At 42.3% G+C, this 23,354-nt stretch overlaps 2 protein-coding genes across 3 annotated transcripts; both read right to left on the bottom strand.

The window, feature by feature from the left end:
- Nucleotides 1–232: 232 nt before the first annotated feature.
- On the bottom strand, nt 233–5,978 carry LOC138594581 (volume-regulated anion channel subunit LRRC8E). 2 transcript variants are annotated; one of them, XM_069665722.1, is made up of 3 exons: nt 5,912–5,978; nt 5,026–5,187; nt 233–2,826 (listed from the first exon to the last, which is right to left on the bottom strand). In XM_069665722.1, the coding sequence occupies exons 2-3, from the start codon at nt 5,164–5,166 to the stop codon at nt 532–534; spliced, it is 2,436 nt and encodes an 811-aa protein (XP_069521823.1). In that variant the 5' UTR covers nt 5,167–5,187; nt 5,912–5,978; the 3' UTR covers nt 233–531. The 2 variants fall into 2 exon arrangements, with proteins under 2 accessions (XP_069521823.1, XP_069521824.1); XM_069665723.1 differs by having other exon boundaries at nt 5,026–5,184; nt 5,912–5,976.
- Nucleotides 5,979–6,847: 869 nt separating this feature from the next.
- On the bottom strand, nt 6,848–21,601 carry keap1b (kelch-like ECH-associated protein 1b). Its single transcript, XM_069665982.1, has 7 exons — nt 21,521–21,601; nt 16,996–18,204; nt 14,794–15,039; nt 12,551–13,227; nt 11,097–11,302; nt 10,288–10,464; nt 6,848–8,993 (listed from the first exon to the last, which is right to left on the bottom strand). Exons 2-7 carry the CDS (start codon nt 17,299–17,301, stop codon nt 8,731–8,733), a joined length of 1,875 nt encoding a protein of 624 aa, XP_069522083.1. The 5' UTR covers nt 17,302–18,204; nt 21,521–21,601; the 3' UTR covers nt 6,848–8,730.
- Between the last annotated feature and the right edge of the window lie 1,753 nt (nt 21,602–23,354).

Genomic DNA, 23,354 nt, shown 5'->3' on the forward strand with positions numbered 1-23,354 from the left:
TGTCCAACAGGACGCAGCGTAGTAGGAAATCACTTGTGCTTTAGAAGAAATCTCCAAAATATTCAGACAACAAAATGCAGGTCCGAAAAATTTTCAAGGTCAAACCTTTTTTCTTTACACAACACAAATCGGATCCTACATTTTTGTTGTCAAACTTCCACTGTGTGATCTACACCAACATCGCTACATGAAATAAAGGCAGTAATTTATTTTCAGGATAGCTATAAACTTTGTAAATTATTTATTTAAAAAAAGATTTTAAGAAAATGCATAAAAAACCTTTTTACAAACGTGCAAGTTGATTTTTCCCTCAAGGACACTGATTTCAACGCATATTTCATGATTACTGATTCTTTAAATACATATTAGTTTTTGGTTGTCCTTTGGTGGCCACTTATGGTTTCCATTTTTGACCTGTTATGCAAAAATTCCCCCCTGTGGTCTGGATTAATCGTCTTTAAATTTCCCATGCGAGTCAGACTACCATCAACCATCATGCCACACTGAGAATAGATGAGTCAATGAGAGTCCTTAGCTCTGCACACTCAGCAGCCTGCTTCGTACTCCTGAAGGCAGCAGATCCAGCAGGTTGTCGTCTACGATCAGTCCACTGACAGTCAGAAGGGTACAATCCGTGATTTCATGAGGCAGAGACTCCAGGCGGTTTCCTTTCATTTCCAACCGGACCAGCTGTGCCAGGTTGGATACTCTGGGGCTAAGATATGCCAGGCAGTTGTTTCCCAGAGCTAGGGTCTTTAGCCTTTTACAGGAGAACAGCTCCTCAGGCAGCATCTCTAAAGAGTTGAAAGCAGCAGAGAAGAACTGCAGTCCTTGAAGGATGCCGATCTCAGGAGGAAGAGAGGTGAGCTGGTTGTGGGAGACGTCCAGGTGCCTGAGATTGGTGCAGTGAAACAACCGAATGGGAAGCTTTCGTAGCTTGTTCCAGCTGACGTCTAGCATCTCTAGAGAGTGCAGCTTACTGATGTGATCTGGTATGTAGGTGATTTTGTTGTGCCACAGTTTGAGTGTCACTAAACGGCGGCAGTGCTGCAGGCTCAGGATCTCCTCCACGGTAGTGAGTTTGTTCTCCTTCAGGTCCAACTCCTGCAGATTGTTTAGGCTGAAGACGGCACTCGGGATGCGCTCCAACTCACAGCCCACTAACTCCAAAGAGACGATGTTGTTTAACTTCTTCAGGCTGCTGAACGCTTGGAGCTTGACGCCATCGTTGTAGATGTTCAACCGCTGCAGCTGCAACGCAACATCCACGATGCTGGGTGGGATCTTAGAGAGGGTGGAGTGGAGAGTGAGGACTCTCAGAGCTCTAAGTTCTCGAAGGGAGTCCAGGCTGGCACTTCTGGACACCTCATTTGTTAAAGGGCCGTTCAGATCTAACTCCTCCAGACCGTGCAGGGTGTACATCCACATAGGCACCTCCTCTAAACTTTCAAAAGCCAGACGTAGGATCTTTAAATGTTCTTTGAGGTGGTTCAAGGCGGGCAGCTGGAGCTTTGTGGGGCAGTAGATGAGCGATAACTCCTTCAGGGACTCCAGCTTTGCCACACTTGCTGGGATGATGACATTTTTAACCTGCTCCAGTTTGAGAGATTCCACTTCAGGAATCTCGAAGACTGTGTCAGGAAGTCCTGGCAACATTAGCAAATGAAGCTCCAGCCGGTTACTGGAGTTCCTGGCAAGACGGGCACGTAACTTTTTGGCGGTCCACTCATGGTTGAGGTTAAGCTGGTGGAGATGGCTCTCGCTGACCTCAGAGAGAAAGACTGCAAATCTCTTGGAGTAAAGAGCATCGTATTGGTCCACGAGGTGCAGAAGGAACGCAAAGTCGTTCTTTACGTCCGGTATGTCATTAATTCCTGTCTCCAGTCGGACTTGATCGAAGGAGTACTCATTTAGAGGTCTGTGGAACAGCCAGTAGAGTGTGTAGATACAGAGAATGCCGTACACACCCACGAAGAAGATGTAGCAGTAGGCAAGTTTGGAGAAAAGATGGGCTTTGTTGTGGTTACAGCAGTAGATATCAAAACCGGTCAAGTCAGGCGGAACGTAACATCGAACTACTATCTCGATGTGCGGCACCAGCACTGCGGTGTAGATAATGATTAGAAGGAACTTGAAGACTTTCAGGGACGTCTGTAGCACATACATGACACGCAGGATGTCGGCTTCCTCCACATGAGTCCTGAACTTCTTCACCTTTTCAAACAGCGCTTTCGCCTGCTCGCCTTCCTTCTTATCCAAGACTGAGGGGGTCGACTGAGGCTCCGGAGCTTTCTTTTCTGGATTAGACTTGACGGATGAGGAGCGAAGAAGCCCGGTAGCCTCCTCGTTATCTGCTCCTCGATCTGAATGATCTTTCGACATGGTGTTCCTCCTCCAGCTGACCAGTTTCTCCTCCCCTCTCTCCTCAGAAACCTCACTCAGGGCCCTCGTGGTCCACGGTGAATCAAAGCACTTCCCGAGAATGGTAACGAAGAGTTCAATTTTGGAAGAAGTCCCAGGAAACTTGAACCAGAAGCTACTGGCTACCATGAAGATCATAGTGTGGATCACGACGAGGTATGGGAAGAACTTTGCGTACCAGTGGACAAACCTCTCGTAGCAGTAGTGGTTGACAAACACATACTGGTGAATGTCCAGGTTATTCTTGCGACCAACCACCTCCCTAATTATGGGTTTCGAAGGTTTGACCAGTGTGGTCTGTGATGTCTCGTTCTCCCTGTAGGTCCTGATGTGGCTGCAGTCGATGGCTTCAGGTGTTGGGCTGGTGAAGTGGCTTGGCAGGCAAGCGATCTTGTCTTGGGTGAGCTGTGGAAAATATATGAATGAAAACGTAAATGAGGGGGAACGAGGATATGAGGAAAATAGTAGGAATGGTTAATTAAACATTAAACAGCCAGTTACTTGGCAAAAACCATGACAAGAGACCTCAATTGAACCATTAAAAAACAATGAGAACTCTTTGCATGCAGGGCTGTGGCTCAGAAGGTAAAGTGGGTCTTCCACTAATCAGAAGATCGGTGGATTCGATTGCCAAAGCCTCCAGTCTGTATGTTGAAGCGTCCTCGGGGAACACACTGAACCCCAAATTGCTCCGGAATCAGACTTAAATGTGCGCATGAATGTTGGCATGTTATATAAAAAGCTTTGAGGAATCTAAAGACTAGAAGAAAGTCACTATATAATAAATGTTCATTATTCACCATCTTAAAAAAAACATTGATTAAGGACTTTCAAAAAAAATTCAAGTAGAAAAAACGTACTTCAAAGCGAATGTATTCTTACAGTGTTTATATGTATATGTGTATAAACTGCTTCTTAGTGACAGATGACGAATGAGGAAATAAAATGTTCTTTTAAACTAAATCCATCAAGAAAAACACAAAATAAGACAATTTTATTTTGAAAAAAAATGTGTCAATGGTGGTGAATTTTCAAATTTTTTTATTTTATTTTTTTAAATGGTCACCCACCACTATTTTGTACGTAACAGAAATGAATTGTGATTGTAGCGGACTATTTCCACCTAAAAATAATACACATTTGGTACTCTGTGAGTATTTACAGCAACAAAAAGGCTAATGTTGGATTTTAAATAACTTTCAGTACCTAAGATCATTTTAGTTGAAGACTACTACCCAGTGGGACAGTGTGGTTCGTTAACATGTTTTAGCATTTTTGGCTGACCGCCGGGGTCAGCGCTACACACGGGTCTGTATGTGACTGACTGAGTAACTGACTGACTGACTGAGTGACGGTACTGTCAGGGCCGTAGAGAGAGAGAGTTGCGACATTGCAATGGCGGATCATGGAGCATATTGGACCTCCGCTGACGCGACTCTCTGTCTATACGGCTCTGGATACTTTGTTCGGGGAGTAGGCGGGCCTCCCCCCTCGCTGCTCGTCCGCTGTCCTCACCTAGGTCCGCAGCGCCTACCTGCTTTCAAACACGCTGTCATCGGCCTCCTAAGGACAGTCCTTGTAACACATTGCCCACAAAAGCACACATTGACCTGATGCGGTCAGCCACAAAGGTTTTGACCCAGTCTTGTTTAACACGTTTTTAACGTTACTGAAGGTCTGTGTCACGGAGGAATACATTTCACTTTTTTTTATTTCCAAGAAGAACCGATTAATTGTTAATGTTGGTACTTAAATGGAATGGTTTTAAAATGGGATAAATATAAAATATGACCAAACTTATCAATAAATTCTGGAATTAATTTCCACACATTTTTAATATATATTGATAATACACTGTTTAATTAAGACTATAAATGTCCATAACATTCACTATTCCTAATCAGATGTGACTATTAATGAAGAGTACTAAATCTTTCTCTAACACTAACCTGCTATTTTTTGAGTTATTGCTATTTTAAGGTGATTCCAACCTTATTTCACTGTTTTTCTATGAGCAACAGTTAAACGTTGGACCTGTCGATCCTGTAGATGCTTTAGATAGCCACCTCAGGTTCCAATTTACTACTCTAAACTCAGTTTATGTCTTGTCCTCAAGTCTGTTTCACTGAAGTTGCAATTATAAGGGGAGTGGTCTCTGATGTTGTTCTTTATCATGGCAACGCAACACTTTTCTCACTGTCTACCGCAGAAATAAAAAACTGAACTTGTACATATAATTATAACAGATTACATATTAATTCTTTGCTTTTCTTCTGGGCTATTTTAATCTGACACAGAAATGATAGTCAGGTGGTGAGAGATACATTAAGCATCAAGTTAGTGATCTGAATCTGCAGTAAGTGGGTCAGGAGAGACGAGTTAGTTCAGTAAAACTGTCTGTGTCGTAGCCTGACTAGAGGTCAGTTGCTGTGTCATGGGCCGTTAGACAGAGAGGGAACAACAACACAAACAAATAATGGAAATACTTGACACTCATCAGGCAGGTCAGGTTATATTAACAGCCTAATAATAACCTTTCTAAATTATACACATTTAAGGATTTAAGAGATTATGATCATAGTGGCTGGTTTTTAGGTGCCTCACCTGCAAGGTGCACCCAAAGACTCCAATCATGAGCATAGCAACGCACAGGTACTCTGAGAAAACGTCCCACCATGGCTTTAGGACCCGAAACTTCTGGTTCTGCTCTGTGCCGAGGTTTCTGAATTCACCCACAGGGATCATCCTGGCTGCTGCTCCACACTGCTGAGAGACAAGAGTGAAACACTGAGGCTAAAATAACACCGTGCAGTCTCTGGAGAACATCCAGTCAAAGGCTTTAAAGTTATATGACACAAAAAGACACTTGATGTCCTGATACAGAATATACACGAAGTATTTGGTTTCAACACGAGCACAGTGACTTGAGGTTTTAGGCCTTGACTGAATGAACAGTGTGATCCTGAAAGACTCTAGGTGGATCCAAAGTGGAGAAACTAGTTTGACAACAATGTCTGACAACAGAGAATAACTCTCACTCAGGGAAGGGTTGAGTCACTTTTTAGAGGGATGTTTTCCTGAAAGTAAGTAAGATAGTTGGTGAAATAATTGAATATACTACACTAAATAACACAACTTAATCAAATTTAGTCAACAAGCCAATTTTATTTCTTAATTAATTGTTAAACTTGACCGTTAATATTGGAAAAGACATCTGACAAACAATTGCAGCAGACAAAGACAAACTTTATGTCGCATTTTTCGTCCTTACAAACAGTGCAGCTTGTTTTTGTAATAAAAGAGGCGTTTCTCCTTCAAACCCTGAAAGGTGCGTCAAATACCACAAACCAGTAGCGTTACCTGTACCTGTAGTCACGTGTTCACTTTTATCTTTCTAAAGTAGTTTCAGTTTGTCTCTAAAGTATCAGCATGTACGGTGTGTAGTAATAAATCTGTCGTATTCAGCTTTAACCAGGTGAGTTTCACGTACCTGCGTCCGCACAGGATCCTCTGGTGCCCGGAGGGACTCGCGAGCCTCTTCTCATCGTTAATGAAAAGCTCACCGGTGTCAAGTTAACAGGAAGCAGCACGAGACATCCGGATAAGATTTGGAAAATACACCCAAAACTCGACAAGCCAGTTCAGCAGCCACGAGCGTTAACTTTACGGACTATAAATAGCCACTTTGCTAGGGCCTCTTTGAACTACATTACTGTAAATATGTTTTTACACGATATATTATGCTGCTGCTGTTACTCCCTTACTCTGTGTCCTTCAAAACCTGGAAAATCTTACAGCAGTCTTTACATGATTTATTTTATTTTAGATCACACTTTACTACTCTATATTGTGTTTGTCTTTGATATAAATATAAAATAAATATATCAATATATAATCATTTTCTGGACAGATATTTTTAAAATATAAATTATAATTTAAAGTATTATTCTAATATATTATTTTGATATTATATATCAGTTAGGGGTCTAAGGTGTGTAAGTTTTCTGTAACTATTTCTGCTGTGGCGTTTCTGTGTTTGGCAAGATTACGTCTTGATTCTCTTGTACATCCACATAATCAGGGACATTTTCCTCTTGGATGATATAATAGTCAATCTCATCCACCTGCCATGTGATGTAGAACTCATGGGTGGGTTGATTAATGCCACAGTTGGCACAGCTATCCTATGACTGAAAGACAAAATAAAAGAAATGTGTGCTTTGGACTCCTGGCATCTATGGTGAAATTATTGACACAGACAAGTGTATCATAGGAATGCTACACTGAAAGGTCGGGTTTTGCTCAGTATGAAAGAGCTACAGCTCCATCTAGTGGACACTGCTGCTTTAAAAACCTGTAGTTTCTTAACAATTAACAAAAAACATGCACAGGTCTAAGATAACACAACACGACATGACTCCAGTAGTACAATAAACATATATTTTACTTTACAATGTATTATTGTACAGGGGATTTTTTTTGCTGGAAAAAAAATGTACAAAGCAGACCTTAAATATTCTAAATTTCATTCCAACTACTGACGGACGAGAAAAAACAGTCCCTTTCAAAGTGAAGCATTTTTTTTTGTTTTGTTTTGTTTTTTTTTACAAACATCCAAAATTAGCATTAACAGGCATTCCTACTTTAGTCACAATGCATGCTAGTTATTCAAAAACACAACACCAGAGTCCAATTCAATACAAAGCTGATGTCAGTTTAGGGAAACGACAAACCAAAAGGATCTGAACGAATAAATAAAAAAGTGAGCTCTGAAATTCTGTACAAGACTTCTTAGAATATCAATGTACAAAAACATCACTTAAAAACCTTTGTAGCTTAAATTGCTGTTACAAATACACTTCTTTAAGCAAGTTGTTGTCATTAGCATACAATATCTGAACACTAATGCACAAACATGGTCACTTCTGTTTCTGAGGTCTGGTGGAAGAGAGAAACCTAAAAGTCAACTGTAGGGGGGGGGCTCCATATTGTGTCAGTAATTAGTGTTTTTATAAAACACATTCAGTGAGATGTTTGTAAATGCTACAGTATTCCCTTTCCTCTAAACACCGTCAAACCTTGTTTCTTCATTCTCATGGCACTCTACATACCAACTAGACTCTCTGAGAGCCGCACAAGAGCCAACACGCAACACCTGGCCAACACCTTCACCCCAAAAAAATCCCATTTAATGAACCTACCTGTGAATATTAGTGAAAGGACTCATTTGATATTTTGCAGTTACTGCTTCTCTTGTACCAACGCTTGATCTTGAAGCTTTGTGCCTCATGCAAGAACCACTTGTACAGTACAATCAGATTTAACCTGAAGTTGACAACATGTAATAAGTCTGTTTTTCTTATGGGTGATTATTTTGTGAATGCCAACTTGCTTGAGTAGAGAAGTAGATTTAATCAGATTTGGGTATCCTAATGATGCAACCTGCCCATGAACAGGTGGCATTCAAACTTACAACACTGTGGTGTTTAAAGAGTTTGCAAAATCGTAAATTGGAGCACAAATAAGCAAACTTCACAGATAAAAGTAAAAAGAGGTTCTTGCATGAGGCCCATTGTCCTGCATAAGCCTCATCCTGTGGCTCACTGGGTTGCCAGTTTCTTCACACCACACAGCGACTCTGTCTGCGCCGTTTCATCAGAGCACCTCGAGACAATATACTGCTGACGGTAATGCCCACAGGCATTGTAATGGCACTTTGAAATCCACTGCCAATGCTGACAATTGCTACTTTTTTCTTTACAAAACGTGACCCTTTGTATTTTTTTTCCCTCCCCTCAGATTTTTACTTTTGCATGGGTTGCTCTTAAAGGTAGAAAGAGCCCTTGATGACTCTTTGAGCCCATAGGTGGCCCTGTTTTTAGTCTGCAGCCCTTTCCTCCCTCGAACCTGGGAGATGATGCTCCGCCTGAAGACGTCAAACACACAGACGGACTGAGGTCTCTCAGATTTGGCTGAACACATTTACCACATACAAAGTAATCATATTTCATGTCTTGAAAACTGGACTATGGATTCTGGTGTCACACGTGATTTGGATAGTCCAATGTGGACACTCAGATTACTTTTTTGTCACTTTAAAGATGAGAATCAACACTTCACCTCTAAGGTGTTTTTTAAATTTGCATTATGTGTGATCTCTAGAATCAATGAGGCAGCATGTGTTGTATCAGATCACCTCTGTCTCTAATCAATTGTGAGGTCTCTATTAGGATTTGTGAAAACAGGGTGGAGTCTAGGGGTGCTCGTCTGTATACGTGTGTGTGTGTGACAGGGTGACAAGGATGATCCTCAAGTGCCTTTCCCAAAGGACTCGCTGTGCCGCTGATTGGGCTGAGAGCCAAAAGAGTTGGCTGACTGATAGGCTGGTGAGGCTGCACCGTTCTCCCTCTCAGACATCTGACACGCTGGCAGTTCTTTCTGGCACGGCTCCATGGTAACGGCCACACCCACGCCGCTCCGCCCTGAAGTCATGTGGGTCACCTCGGCCCAGGTGTCGTTCTCTGGGTCGTAGCACTCCACGCTGTCCAGGAAAGTGTTGCCGTCGTAACCTCCTATAAACATAAGATTGACATTCTGTTGATTGACAAACAGTTCACCCATTCATTACTGCATTCTTATGAGATTGTTAGTCTGATGACAGACAGTAAAAAAAAAAAGATCCAGCAAAACCACAGAAACCATCTTTTGTTATACCCTACAGTCTTCTTACTGGTTAAAACCTGGTGCCTACATTACCCACAATGCAACTGGCTGGTCGCCAGTTGGGTTTAAGATTCGGGTGTGTCGTGCTAATGAACTGTTGCATGATTTAAATCAATACATTGATCCACATTTGATACACCTGCCATGTTTATGCTGACTTTGACTGGAAACCTGAGGAAGCAGAACATTTTATTCATTAATTTTTCCTCATAGCAAAAATCTCGAAGATTTTCATGCAAATAAATGTCTGTTAAGTCACTATCTGTCACCGAATGAGTAACACAATGGTGATTGAGCCTATGGCCCACTGATGAAAGCATTTGCATTTGCAGTATATAGTATTATTATGGGCCGGGTGTCTGTGGCGACTGTCGTGGAAAAAATGACAAATGGCGCCCAGTTAGTGACGCGTTTCCCATCAGCCAGCAGTGGTTGGTCTGCCAGAGAGGGTAGGCGGAGCTAACGCAATGTAAAGCGGCTGCTTTTCTGGTCTCAAGTGTTGCGAGTAAACAGTAATCGACTATGGCTGAACAAACAAAGAAAAGATGGATGACTACGGATACAACTTCAACAATAAGTGAAAAATAAAAATAAACAAATGTAGGCAAACAGTTTAAAAAGGAAAGCGACCGTCAGCAAGGAAAATCTAGAGTTACAACCGGAGCCAACCGTGGACGTCACACATGCAACACTGTCTGGATATCTGGGAAGTGTGCTCCCACAATTAACGTTTATCTCCGTAGGTGTCGCCAAAGAAGACGAAACTGAGATCTTCGAGTTTACAACTTTAAAACGGGCAAAACTATTTTATTTTCTTTAACCATTTTTGGCTGTTGTAACATGTGATCTTGTTGAGTTCACTGTGAACTAAACATACAGACATGCACCAGTAAATAAATTCACAATTTTGAATCACTCATCTATTTCTTCATGATTTAAACAGAACAACAAAAAACCACAAGAATGACCGTATAAATAATCTGATTGAGATTAACCAGCAGTTAGTTGGTACTAATATAAGAGTAACATTTCCTAATGATGAACATTGAAGTTTTGTATGTGTCTGATTTTAAACTAAGTTAAAAAAACAATTAATAGCAAAACTTAAACTGTTGCTTTAAGTCTTAATTGACTACTACTCACCCAGCACATAGATGCGTCCATGTAAGGCAGTTACTCCCAGAGCACTGCGTCGGTGCCTCATGGAGGCAGCAGAGCTCCACGTATCCGTCTCCACATCATAGCGCTCCACTGTGTTCAGCTGGTTGGTCCCATCGTATCCGCCCATCACAAAGATGTGGTTTCCCAGTGAGCACACACCTACAACGGCTCAAACGTTAGTTTATTCAAGTCTTGCATTTCTTTGATGTGGGAACAGAGCAGCAAATCCTGCAAGCTCAGACACAAGCATACCTTGTGCAAGACTCCCAAAGAGTTTATTTGAGTTGAAAAGGAGTGAATCATTGCACTGCTGCATTGGTTCAGAAACCACTCATGTTAATAAACACTGTAAATGATACTGGTACACAATACTAAAAGATAAACCTGTAAACTGTATAGTTGTTATGGCTGGCATTAAGAAGAATCAAAGTACTTTCATACTATTAAATCCATCATACACATGCTGACCAGGGCAATGACATAATACGTTTCTATCTAAATATCATATTCGACTCAGTAAGGGATGCAGTTTGCTCAATACAGTGGGCTTGGTAAGATCATTTTTGGTTTGAACTTATTAGAAAGCTTTCAAACATGCAATGAAATCTTTGACATTGACATTGCAGCTATATCTCCTGCATCCTAACGACTAATACAACGTTTGACCTCAACAGAACAAATATTATGGCTGGTTGAATACCATGAAAAACCTCGCATACATCTTTGAACTCTTGATGGAGAGGACCAGGCCTCATCAAAGCTGGCAAGTTTTAAAAGCATTTCTTCCTCACCAGCTCCGGAGCGCACAGTGTTCATGGGGGCCATGGTCTTCCACTCGTCCTTCTCAGGGTTGTAGCACTCACAGGAGCTGAGCCGGTTGGCCCCGTCGAACCCTCCAACAGCGTACAGCAGCCGGTTGATGACAGCGACACCCACACCGATACGCCGGGTCAACATGGGGGCCACCAGCTGCCACTGGTCCCTTTCTGGATCATACCTGGAGAGCAGGAAAACATATATTGTTTTGTTTTATTGTTTCCAATTTTCTCCTGATTCTCTCTGTACTGCTAACGTGTGTTTCTATTAAACAGAAAAATGCTTTTGTTGCCTTAAAAAGAGGCACATGGGGGCTTCACACTATCCTCCGTTTTCATCCCTCTAAGAAGTTGCAATGTTACAAGTAACAGAACCCTTGCCTGGCATCCCAACTACTAACACGGCTCATAATGTTTACAGGGATGCCCAAGCAGATAATAAATCCTGTTGCCAATTGTATGATTGTTGCACAGATCCATCTGGGTCACATTTGTAGCATCTGTGATTCTGCATCACTGATAAATCACATCTCTGCCCGGAGTCACTACATCGGCACTCAGACCGGTTAGTCATGTTCCTTTTCCCCTGAACCCTGTTAATATTTGCCATTTGTCTCTGCAGTCCGTCTGCGTCATCTGAGGACCAAAGTCAAAGTTTGGGTAAATCTTCAACCTTAAATGATGGCTATTTACATAATTCACTGTATATGTGTCAGGTTAAAGATTGTGCCCCCAAGCACCCGTCTTAGTTTGAGTCATGCATTCACAGAAGCAAAGAGTAAATTTAGCGGGACATGGTGAACATGCTCCAGCCTTTTTTGTTCATTAAAATCTGTATTGTTGCTGTCTTACTGCCAGGGCCTGTCGAGCGGAGCAGAACAAACTAAAATGTAGTTTTCCAGTTTTTAATTAGGACTCAAACTCAAGACACGTGAATACGAGAGCTAAAGAGTTTGAATAATGAACACCTGATTTACTGAAATTCCCTGTAGACTGAAGCTTCCTCGTTGAAGCTTTTTGTGTACTTTAAATAAATATCAGGAAGTGGAACAATACCCAATAATTTCCAGGAAGTTACCTGAGTCCTGCTCTTGGAGTATTCATTGACTAAATAAAGTCAACAGACCAGAACATAAGTCAGTATTATAAATGTTCTCTGCTGGACTTTAGTCACATTTCCCACTGCTTATTCTGAGCCAAACCACAGGAACACACACAAATATCGACTGTCAAATCAATCTCAATTCAATGGGCTTTTAAAGCAACCTGACAAATCAAGCTCACCTACAGCTCCCTGAGAGTAGGTGCTCCTGATGCTTATAAAAGGCTATTATTAAAAACAATGCTGGGGTTACACATACTTGTTAGCATGATACATTGCCCTTTGGGTAAATTGTTAAAGATAAAATGAACCCTGCATCATCCCTTACCTTTCAACACTATTGTGATGGATGCATCCATGTGATCCACCAACTGAATATATCATGCCGTCGATGACACCCACTCCGATTCGGTTCCTGGGCACGCTCATCGGTGCACACGGCAGCCAGCAGTTGTTCATTGGATTGTAGCAGTCCAATGCATTCGAGTCCATGTTGCCGTCGGGTGCGTTGTTTCTTCCACCCACAGCGTAGAAAAGGCCGCTGATCACACAGGCTGCCAAGCCGCTGCGAGGAACCTGCAGGTCAGCTAGCCTCAGCCAGGCTCCTGTGCAGGGGTTGTACGCCTCCAGGTAGCTGAGAGACTGACGGAAATAACCCCCCGCTGTGTAGATGAGCTGCGGCACCTTGGGTGTTCGGCAGGAAATGACTTTGGTGGGTTTGTGGAGGGTGAGGTCCTGGAAGATCTGGACCAGGTAGTCTTTACACTGGGGGTCCCAGTCCAGGGACTGGAGCTGGGCCTGCAGGAAGTTTGGGGTGAGGGAATGGCAGCGGACAGCCTGGAGTAAAGCCTGGACGTACGGTCGCCGGTTCTCGCGGTCGTAGCGCACCCAAGCCACGCACGCCTGGAAGACCTCAGACTCACAGCGCACGTTGAGCTCGTCGCGGCTGATGAGGGTGACCAGCTGGCAGTGCGACAGGTTGAAGAACTCCTCCTGGGTCGCCACCTACGGACAAAGGTAGGGATGAAAAATGTTCATAAAACAACTTTGATCAAACAAATATAGCACAGAAATTCAAACAAATATGTCTATCAGTGATGAAAATATAGAAAATTTTAATGAAAATGTTGGGGAAAGCAGGTTACAATACAAGTGTGCAACTAGATTGTTTTTATCATCAATGAATCCATGAGTCAACTGGGCGGTAAAACAACAGTCCAAAGCCCAAGGATATCCAGTCTATTATCACATAAGATCAAAATAAAGCAGCAAAGTCTCACGAGTAAGACGCTGGAAGCAGAAACTGTTTAGAATAATATAGTTTCAGATCTTTCTTTTCTATATTTAAATACACAGTCTACCTATTGTATCGCTACCAGGGCGACAGCGCTGTTACATCACATTTTTTCGATCAAATATAAACACAAGTGTTAGCTAACAGGGGCAGAAGTATTTTTAAATAAATCCAAAGTCATGCTGAGATTTAAATTATGCCTTAGTGAGACACTGTTAATGTCACATGTCAAGATTATTTGGGACTAAACAGGAAGAGACATGATTCAGAGGACACTCTCAACCAAATCCACAGCTGCATGTATATAAAGTATTTAACTAATACTGTTTGCTTTGTTCATTTTTAAACCTGAAAGTGATGTCACAAAGCAAATGAACAGACTTTAATTTATTGATCGTTACTAAGAACAGTCAATAAAACTGAAAGACAGAGTCACTCATAGATATTATTACTCGTCACATCCCTGACTCTGAGCTGCCAAACCCGTCTCTGTCTTATCAGTGTGTAAGGGATCAATAATACTGAGTGCTGTCTCTTCTGAGCTGCACAGTGCTGTTATCTTTCGCAGTATGGTATGCTCCCAGCACAGGAAAAACCTCATCGTGACTCATGACTTGCATTCTTGACAGTCATCACACGAGTGCTCGGGCCCGTTGTGAGCAAGTCTGAAGCGGAAAAGTCAACCAGCAGAAACCACAATGGAACAAGTGAAACAGCATTTACTCACAGAGGCCTTTCACACTATTCCCCAGGTGCAGAATTACTCAACATGTGTGTCGGTCTCTAAGTTGTTTGTGCACATACATTATAAGACATTACTTTTCATCACTTTTACTTTTAGATTACGACAGCTTTACACCAGCACTTTTAAAATAAATGTGTCGCTGCCTTTAAACAAAGTTATAACATTTGTTTTATCCAAGATTCATGACTCTCTAACTTCTATATCTCACAGTAGGGAACAGCCGCTGAATGGTATTATTAAAATTCATGGACATCTCATTTGCCGCTAAGTAACAATTACACGGCACCTGGCAAAGCCTGCTGCAACTTCTGTTCATAAAAGCAGGCAGCTAGCCAAGTTTCATCCCCTGCTTGTGGCTGTAATGTTTCCGTAACAGACTTTATGGGACGCCCTGTGATCCTCAAATTTGAGATAAATACCACAAAATAAATGCCAAAAAATAATCTGTAAAAATAAATATTAAAGCACCAAAAGTTTTTGACGACAGAAAAAATCATTCGTGCTTTTACTAGAGATCCGGCTTGAGCGTCACCTGGCTGAAGTTCATGTAGATGTATTCGCGGGCCTTCTGGTGCAGCTCCGTGCAGCCGATCTGCTCAGCAAAGTTGGCGATGCCGATGGCGTTGCTCGGGTCGAGCTGCTGGACGAGGAAATCGCAGCAGGCCTTGACCACGCTGTCTATCTGGTACATGACGGCGCCGTTCATCACGTGAATCACGCACTTCTCCCCCACAGAGATGCTGGCCGTGTAGGCAAACTCTATCAGTCGGTCCATGACCTGAGCGAGGGAAGAGAGAGAGAGAAGGACAAAGGGTGAGGAAAGGAAGGGAGAACGGAGACAGATCATGACCCAAAATGTTGATGGGTGAGAAAAAGGAGGAAAAATAAGGCTCCGATTCTATCAATGTGTTAGTTTGTAACCCGGTGGCTGACCCATGGCCCTCTACCATCGTAAAACTGAGATTAAAAAGCCAGTTCAGAGACACAATAAACTCCTATATCTGCCTAAATGAGTCTAATGTTTAACCCTTTACTCAAGTTTGAATGCCTTTGTTGTCTTTGTTTTGTGAATACATCAGACTTCCACACACAAGCATGCATCCTGCTCATATTCAGTCAGAAAATCCCAGAACATCGTAGGCCTTCTCTCCTGCCTGCTGACAGCGCTGTCAGCAGAAGAGGCATTAGACGGCAGAAGAGCAGATTGTAACAGGTTAGGAGAACGTGGTTCAAAGGTGGTTCAGAGGACACCATTGATAGTCATCACTGGAGCGAAGAGCTTCGGACGACTACTTCCACATACAATGGAAGGGTCACAATTTGTCTGTTTCCTGGCGTTAACAAGCGCCACCCAGGGTTTAAATACATGCGATGGCGCTAGGTGTTAAATAAGCACCACTCCACATGTGTTCATCAAAACCAGGTGTTTATTACGTGCCACCAGGCATTAAATAAGCACATCGCAGCATTTATTAGCCACCTGGTTGTGTTATTTAATGATCGCTGCTCTGTGGTTTTCTCATCCAATTACATGTGAGCTGTAATGGCTCATCTCTGTTGTTTGTCTGGGTGGCTTAAAGAAATCTAATTATGTGAAGTAGTTACATCATACATGATGGGCAAGGCTGGTTATTTCTGCTTGGTAACTGGGATGCTGTTTTTGTAACAATCCTCTGGAAGCACCAGAGGCTATTTTACTTGTAAAACAAAAAAACACCTCTGGCCAGTATGAGAATGGGTTTAATCTCTGTTACAACTCTGAATACTGATGTTAATGACCTCATTCACTTGTGATACTAACATGTTTCCTGAACACCTCCACCCAAGTACAGGTGTGAACACACCACAGACACACTGAGATCTGTTGCATGCAGAATTTAGCTGAAATGTCTGTGATCACTTGTATAGTTGTTACATTTCTAATACGATCTGTTTATGTGCATGTCTGCCTTAGGGATAGACCGATTATCGGCAGGGCCGATATTCAGCATTTTGACGCATATGTGCATTGGCCTTTTTTTTATCCGACGGCTGATAACAGTTAATTTCTTTGCAAATTTTATTTAACTTTGTTTTATTTACTTTATAAAAGTTCAGGAAGTTATTTATTTATTTATTTAAATTTTCAGTTAACTTTATAAGAGATGCTGCTGACCCTGGGAACTCCCTGCGCTTTTTGTTTGTTTGTTTAATAAACATATGCTTAAAAGGCATTTAAACAAAGTTAAGTGTTGGAGTTTGTATTAATCAAAGTTTTGACGCCAATATTTTCACTTTTACTGCAAATGAATATCGGCTCCAAATATCGGTTATCGGCCTCCTTGACTACTAATAATCGGTATCGGCCCTGAAAAAACCATATCGGTCTATCTCTAGTCTGCATATTAAAGATGATCTTACTGAGGTTTAGTCCGACACTAGGGAAGGGAAATTAAATTTCAATCAATAAGAAACATGCAAACCAACCACAGCGTGATTTTAAATGTTTTATAAAGTTAGGACATTTGCTTCATAACCCATGCTGTATTAATGTAGGGATGATGCTGCCACTGCAATCTTTAACTTAAGCACTGAGTTAAGCAGGAAGAATACTGGTTGTATTTCAGTTAAGTGCTGTAAAAAACTCGATTAAGCAGATAATGCAGATAAAGCCTAATGTAAAATGGTCATTCCTCTGATGTCTAAAATGTAAGGAAACATTCAGTTAACACCTTTAAGACAGCATCTGACTCACCCTGGGATGGATCCCCTCGATGGGCACCAGCTCCATCCCGCACTCCTTCAGGCCGTTGGTGAACATGGCCCTGAAGACCGGGGACGAGGACGCCAGCACCACCTTGTGAGCCACAAAGTCCACCGCCTCCAGGTCTTTGTAGCGCACACGCAGCGTGACGTCGCACAGCTGACGCTCCAGACGCAGCTCGTTCATGATGGCGAAGGCGGCGGCCGTGTGGCTCTCTAGCGTGTAGCTGAAGACACGGTGGCCGTTGCGCGTGGACGGAGTCACCAGCGCTTTGCATTCTGTCAGGCACTCTGTCATTTCCTTCCCGTTCTCCTCCTTCTCGCTCTCTTTCTCAGGAACAGCGGGCAGCGGTACGGGGCATCTTTGCACCAGACGCAGGTATACGGTAAAGAAAGGGAAGAGTTCGAGCTGAAGGTTGGCAGGCGGCCTTAAAGAGAGCTCCACGCTCGTCGGGGGGGGTCTTTCTTTTGTGGTTTGAGGTCAGCTTCAAGTCGCTTTATGTGGACATGAGGATTTCCTTGCTGTGTTCATTGCTTTAGTCCAGCCATGCTGCTCATTATGGCATTTCTAGAGGCTCCTGTGTGATCTGCCAGCTGTGATGGGATGCATTTCCACATTCTGCAGTTCCAACATCATTAAAATATGTAAAGTTAAGGTTTCCTCTGGCTTTGTCCAAGGATGAACAGAGTGAAAAAAAGGTAAAGAATGTTTTAACACTCACAGGGGTTTTAGTTCAAGTGTTTGTGCTGTCAACAGCAGAGTGTTTTTCTATCCACACTTGAGGGAAACTTGTCCAATCAGTCCTGACAAAGGAAACCATCTCTTGTGTAAGGAATCTACTTTCTTGTTTTTCAGATTGCACATACGTTTTCAATCAACCAGTTCATCAGATTCCCAGAAGTTAAACAAAAAAACATTTGATGATTAGCTTAAATGCTAACCAGATTTACCACTGCTGTACTTCTGCCAAGAGCTGCAGAGTCACATTCAATAAATGAGGCTTGTTGACTCCTAAAAGAAGAAACAAAAAAAAAAACAGGGTCAAGTGCCAAAAGTGTCCCAAGTGTAACATGGAGCTCCTGGGAATGGGAGGGAGGGAGGGGGCTTTCTTTCCCTGGAGACGCTTTCCTCAAGGTTGCCCGGTTAAGGAATTTGTTTGCACCGCTGTGTTTACCAGGAGGCTCTCGGCTCAGCTGACCACTGGGGGGGGGGGGGAGGAGGGAGAGAGACAGTGAGTGTATGTGCATACAGCGAGACGATTTATAACACGCAGTATATAAATCCTGCCGGCTGCTTTGTCTAAGAGGCTCAGCGCCGGTCCCTATCTTTCAAACTTGCACAACAAAGGCTTATCTACGCAACGATACGCTGTGTTCTCTGTCATCATGCCGTTCACACCCATGGTGCTCTCTTCCTGGTGCAGGTCAGCAGGTCAAGGCTTTCCACTTTTCATCGTGAGTGTGCTACTTTTAGTTACAGGTGTCCCTCCCTTACATGTGCAAGGAGGCTTAGCAAATAAGATCACATTTATAAGTGAACTGATCTTGCAGAAATGGACAAACAAGAGACGCGTAAATGCAATCGAGTGCGTGAGGAATAGTAAGGGAGTAATGTCTGTTTTGAAGGACGAAGAGGTGACTCAAATTAGGCTTGAATCTAGCTGGCCAGCATGACTGAGTGTTTTTACTCTGTCCTGTGAACAGTCCAGCTGAGGGCCGGAGCCGAGGGAACAGTTTCTGCAACTGTAACAACGAAAAAATAAAAATTCATCACAGCCCTGAAGCAGATAATTTGACAATTTAACCATAAAAAATACTTTTGCATGAAGAGAGACAGGAGACATCCATGTTTGTGTGGACTGATTTGTACTTGAACGCTTGCTTTCCTGCACACTTTTAAATGACCTGCAGGGATGCTGCAAAACGATGCCTCTCCTTCTGTCATGTCTACTTCTTCTTTTCACAATATAAGCTGCACATGCAGTACAAAGAGCAGTCAGCAGTTGCTAGATGTCCGTGCGGCGTTCTCTGATCAGGAAGAGTTACTCGGCAACAATGTTCAGAGTTATATAATGAGGCACCCATAAGTTGTGTGCACACAGAAATCATTACCTGAACGGGAGATAAAGGACGCAGTGCACAGGCCGGGTTATACGGCCTTGCTGCTCCACTTTCTGAAAGCAGTGTCCTCTTTAATCAGTGCAAATTAAAACTGAGTATTTATTATGTCTGGGTATTCTTTTATCAACAGATGGCGATACGTCAGTGGTCATGGTAGAGCTCGTCATAAAGGCAGTCAGCCAGCAGTTAATCCGACAGTAATATGAAACACTCAGCCATTTCTGTTTACTGCTGGGCTTTTCTCCCTCCAGGTTTCTGGGTAAAATAGTTTCACAGGAGAACATATTGCTCAACTGGAAGCAGGCAGAAAGCTGCTCGATAACAAACAGGCTCCCTGGCTCTACTCTTGTACCTGCTGCACAGCTCTGGTCAGTCATGCATTTAATACAGCGGCGGTTTCAAGGGTGACGGTAAAGGCAACATTATTTAAGAAACACAGGCAGGTGTTCCTCTTTTTTTAAAATGCTAAGTTGAATTTAAAAAAAGCGTTTCACATGAAGCCAATATAGTTTGGTTGGTTACAACTTCATTAGAGGAGGAATGATTAGTTGTCCAAGAGAAAGTTTGTTTGTTTTGATAATCAATTTCTTGTTTTAATTATTTTTAAAGCAAAAAAGTCCAAAGATTCTCTGCTTTTCTTTGTCTTTCATGATAATAAATGTACTTTCTTTGGTATTAGGATATTATATTAGGTATTTGGCCTGCAAGATATGGGGTCAAATGATAATATGACATGTAAAATACAGAGCATGCATGTTAGCTAAAATTCACAGGGCCAGTTTCTTTCTCCTGTTCTTCACATTGTGTCCTCTCACTCCAAAACAATTCCAAACAGCTGTTTTTTCTTCAACACAGGGTCCTTGTCAAACACATTTTCCTTGCTCTTCTCTCCTAAGCTATCGTGCTAGCTAACCTCGCAGTCACCACCAAATTGACTGAACTGACAGCTAGCTGTGGCTTCATATGATGGTGTGAATGCAGGGCTGCATCTGATAGGTCAAATGTTTGCATGCCGAATCCGAGCACATGGTACATGTACATTAAATGTTCTTATGCGTGTGATTCAGGCAGTCTTTTGCAATGCGTTTGTTACACATGTTCATACCATTATTTAAAAAATGATGCAATTTATTATGCAGCCCTAATTTGGATGTTATTTTTAGACTAATAAGCTCTCTGAAGGCGTCACAGCAGGTTTTGTGAATGTGTTAATGGTGACAATACAGCAAGCAAACAATGACGGCTGCAACTAACAATTTCCTTTGTCAGTATATCTGCAGATTATTTTCTCTATCAACACAAACGTCAGAATTTTGCGAAGTCCAACACGACATATTCTCATGTTATATAGACAAAAACTTCACTTTATAATGAACCAAAACAATGTTAACAACAGTGATTTAAAATGAGAGAAGCAGCAAATCTTCACTGTTGACAAGGCGGAAAGACAACATTGTTGAGCATTTTTGCTTGAAACATGACGTCAACGGTTATTTTCAGTTAGTAAGGTTTAACGGAAACAATCTTTACCTTAGCTTTAAAATTGATACACGTTTCTCAAATGGATCAAGTGGTAACATCACCGGGTATGGTGAGACTTGTGAAAACATGCATCACAGTGTTAAGGGAGGATAATAAGACTTAATGAATCATATGTAACACCCTTAAAGACCCCTGATGGACCCTGCACCCCAGTTTGAGAACCCCAGTTCAGGCCTGCAGTTGACTGGCATTCAACAGGGATTGCTCTGGATTTATTCAAACTTTACAAATGAACAGTTAAATACGAGCTATAAACAAATACTGATGTTGAAGTTGCTCTATGAGCATTTTGGCAGGCAGCTCTCCTCGGTGACTCATCCTGAACTCTTCACCGAGCAAACAGGGGAACTGCCTGTACCAAAACATGACCCAGAAGTGAAGCCAGTCCTTACATAAACCCAGATGGAGTTAGATTTCCGCGCCATCTCCTCAACATTAACAGCTTTCACACACAAAGCAGCATTTCCCCTCCAGGTTCAGTCATAACGATGATCATTTCTGCGCTTGTTTTGATCAAAAGCACTGCATGCACTGAATATAACGTAACACTGGTGAAGCTTTTATCCTGCTTGGTTTGCGACGAAATTAAACTCAGTGTGGGCCTACTTATGATAAACAGCCGGAGACGACACTAATAACAAGTTAAACGTTTCGGAAACAGAGCTGACAGCAAAATAGGCTCCTAATAATAGACAGCAGCGTTACGGCTGTGAGCAAACCCGACACACAAACGCGAACAAAGCGCTACATAAACATGTTCCTACAGCCAGACTGCCGCTCGCTTTAATCTAACTACATTATAGTTCGCAAAAATCATTAGTAGATAGCGTAAATCTGCAATAAAAGAAACTCACGTAGTCTAGTTCAATTCCTCCATCTCGTTGTGCCGAGCTGTGCGCCACATAGGAAGGAGGGGGGAAAGCTGTAACTCACCGTGACTAAGCATTGTACCGGCCTCCTCGCGCTTTCACAATAAGAGTCCGACTCCGCTGCCAAGGACCCGCCTCCGTTGACGCGTAACGGCAGTCGAATGCGTTTTGATAAAGAGGGCTTTTATTGAGAAGGAGTTCTCAGAATGAAGGAAAGCAAGCAACCAATTGTTGGCAGGATGCCAAAAAACTGTAGCTTTAACGTCAATCAAATCTGTTAAAGATAATGCAAGTACCACCAATGATACACTTGTCAGACGTGTCCACTGCACTTTGCAATAAATTGAAGTTGTAATCCTTTAAGGTAAGCAAAACCAAATCTTATCGCAAAAAAATCTGCAACATAAACTCATATAGCGTGATAAACCCTGTTCAGGCGACATGTAACTACCTCCCTTAATTGAATGGCTTCTTCACTACATACACTGCAGTACTGTGGCATTTACAGAAAAACATGCTTCATCCAAGTAGGTGGATAGTAGGAAAATACGTAATTTAGGTCAATTAAGTCCACACTACACTTGATTCCGCGTAACAGCCACAAGGTGGCGCCAAAGGCAAACTGTTTTCTGCTGCTTTGCCTTCTTTTAGTCGACAAAACATATGGTCAGATGAGTTCAACACATGGAAAGGAACTGCCAGTAATTATATATTAAGAAAATATTTCAGTTTTGTTGAGATCCGTAGACAAAATTCACAGCTGCTTAAATCAAATAATTGGCATTCGTCCAGAGATCAAATCATGACTCCCTCAGGGTCACTGAGATGGATGATGAAGCATTAACAGTCATGAAAAATCCAATATGACAAGCCGTGAATCAGACCTCACCAGTAACTCGCGGGCTAAGTGATGACTCGCTCTGTGTGCAGTTCCAGTCAGATGAATGAGGCGAGGTTAGCCTTGGGGCGCCAAAATGGACACTCCCAGACAAACATCATTATATTTGTCTGCTCTGCAGACTAGAATGAGTTTTATGATTAATTTTATGTTTTTTATCATGTTTTCTATTAAACATTAAGCAAAGAGCAGTGCAGCATCTATACATCTGTAACACAAGCCTGACTGTCCTCGCTTGGCATTACAGATGACATATGACCTCTACCTGTCCACTTTGTTGTAAGATTTCAGCAGCGGGAAGGAAGCAGGGGGCCAGGAGAGATTCCCTGACCTGCTGACCTCTGAGTGCTGCTGAGCTGGTGGATACAGCCAACATCTTGAGGAACACCTGCCCCCATACAAATCATATCACTGAAGGTTAAAGTAAAGTGAAACAACTTATATAGTTTGTCCGGCTGCCTGCAGCAACAAAAGATAGTACGTGTTACTGGGAGCCGCTTTGTGCATCGGTTTCCTCTGAGAGGTGTGAAAAGTTAGCACATGTACCTAAATAGATTGCTGCACACACGCTTCATTCGAATGCTGGAAATGGTAAGCTATGAACATACTTTTTCTTAGAGCCAGTGGATTTATTTTATGAACAATTTTAAAGGGCCCAACAGGACGTGGAAATTCTCCAGCACTTCTGGTTTCGCTTTAGCCAACAAATATTTGTGACATCTATAATAATAACTCCACAAAGGAATAGTTCCAAAACGTATGAGCCAAAATGCTAAAAAAAAAAAAAAAAAGCCATACAAAATCCCCTTTTCAGCCCTCAATGAGGTAGAAAAATAGACAAACTTTTGTTGAATTAGCAGCCTGTTTAGATTGTCCTGTCTGCAGAAGGTGCAGCTCAGCGTTAAAGCCAGATGTATATAA

Source organism: Semicossyphus pulcher, unplaced genomic scaffold (genome assembly GCF_022749685.1).
Source record: "Semicossyphus pulcher isolate SPU_LCO1_2020_fin unplaced genomic scaffold, fSemPul1.0.p SCAF_17, whole genome shotgun sequence".
Lineage (NCBI taxonomy): Eukaryota > Metazoa > Chordata > Actinopteri > Labriformes > Labridae > Semicossyphus > Semicossyphus pulcher.

Excerpts from the sequence above, each read along its gene's own strand:
- LOC138594581 (XM_069665722.1), bottom strand. The coding sequence starts at position 5,166 with ATGATCCCTGTGGGTGAATTCAGAAACCTCGGCACAGAGCAGAACCAG. Across the intron at positions 2,827-5,025 it reads TCTTTGGGTGCACCTTGCAG|CTCACCCAAGACAAGATCGC; the intron begins GTGAGGCACCTA and ends TATTTTCCACAG.
- keap1b (XM_069665982.1), bottom strand. The coding sequence starts at position 17,301 with ATGACAGAGTGCCTGACAGAATGCAAAGCGCTGGTGACTCCGTCCACG. Across the intron at positions 10,465-11,096 it reads CACTGTGCGCTCCGGAGCTG|GTGTGTGCTCACTGGGAAAC; the intron begins GTGAGGAAGAAA and ends GAGCCGTTGTAG. Across the intron at positions 8,994-10,287 it reads TGGACGCATCTATGTGCTGG|GAGGTTACGACGGCAACACT; the intron begins GTGAGTAGTAGT and ends TTATGTTTATAG.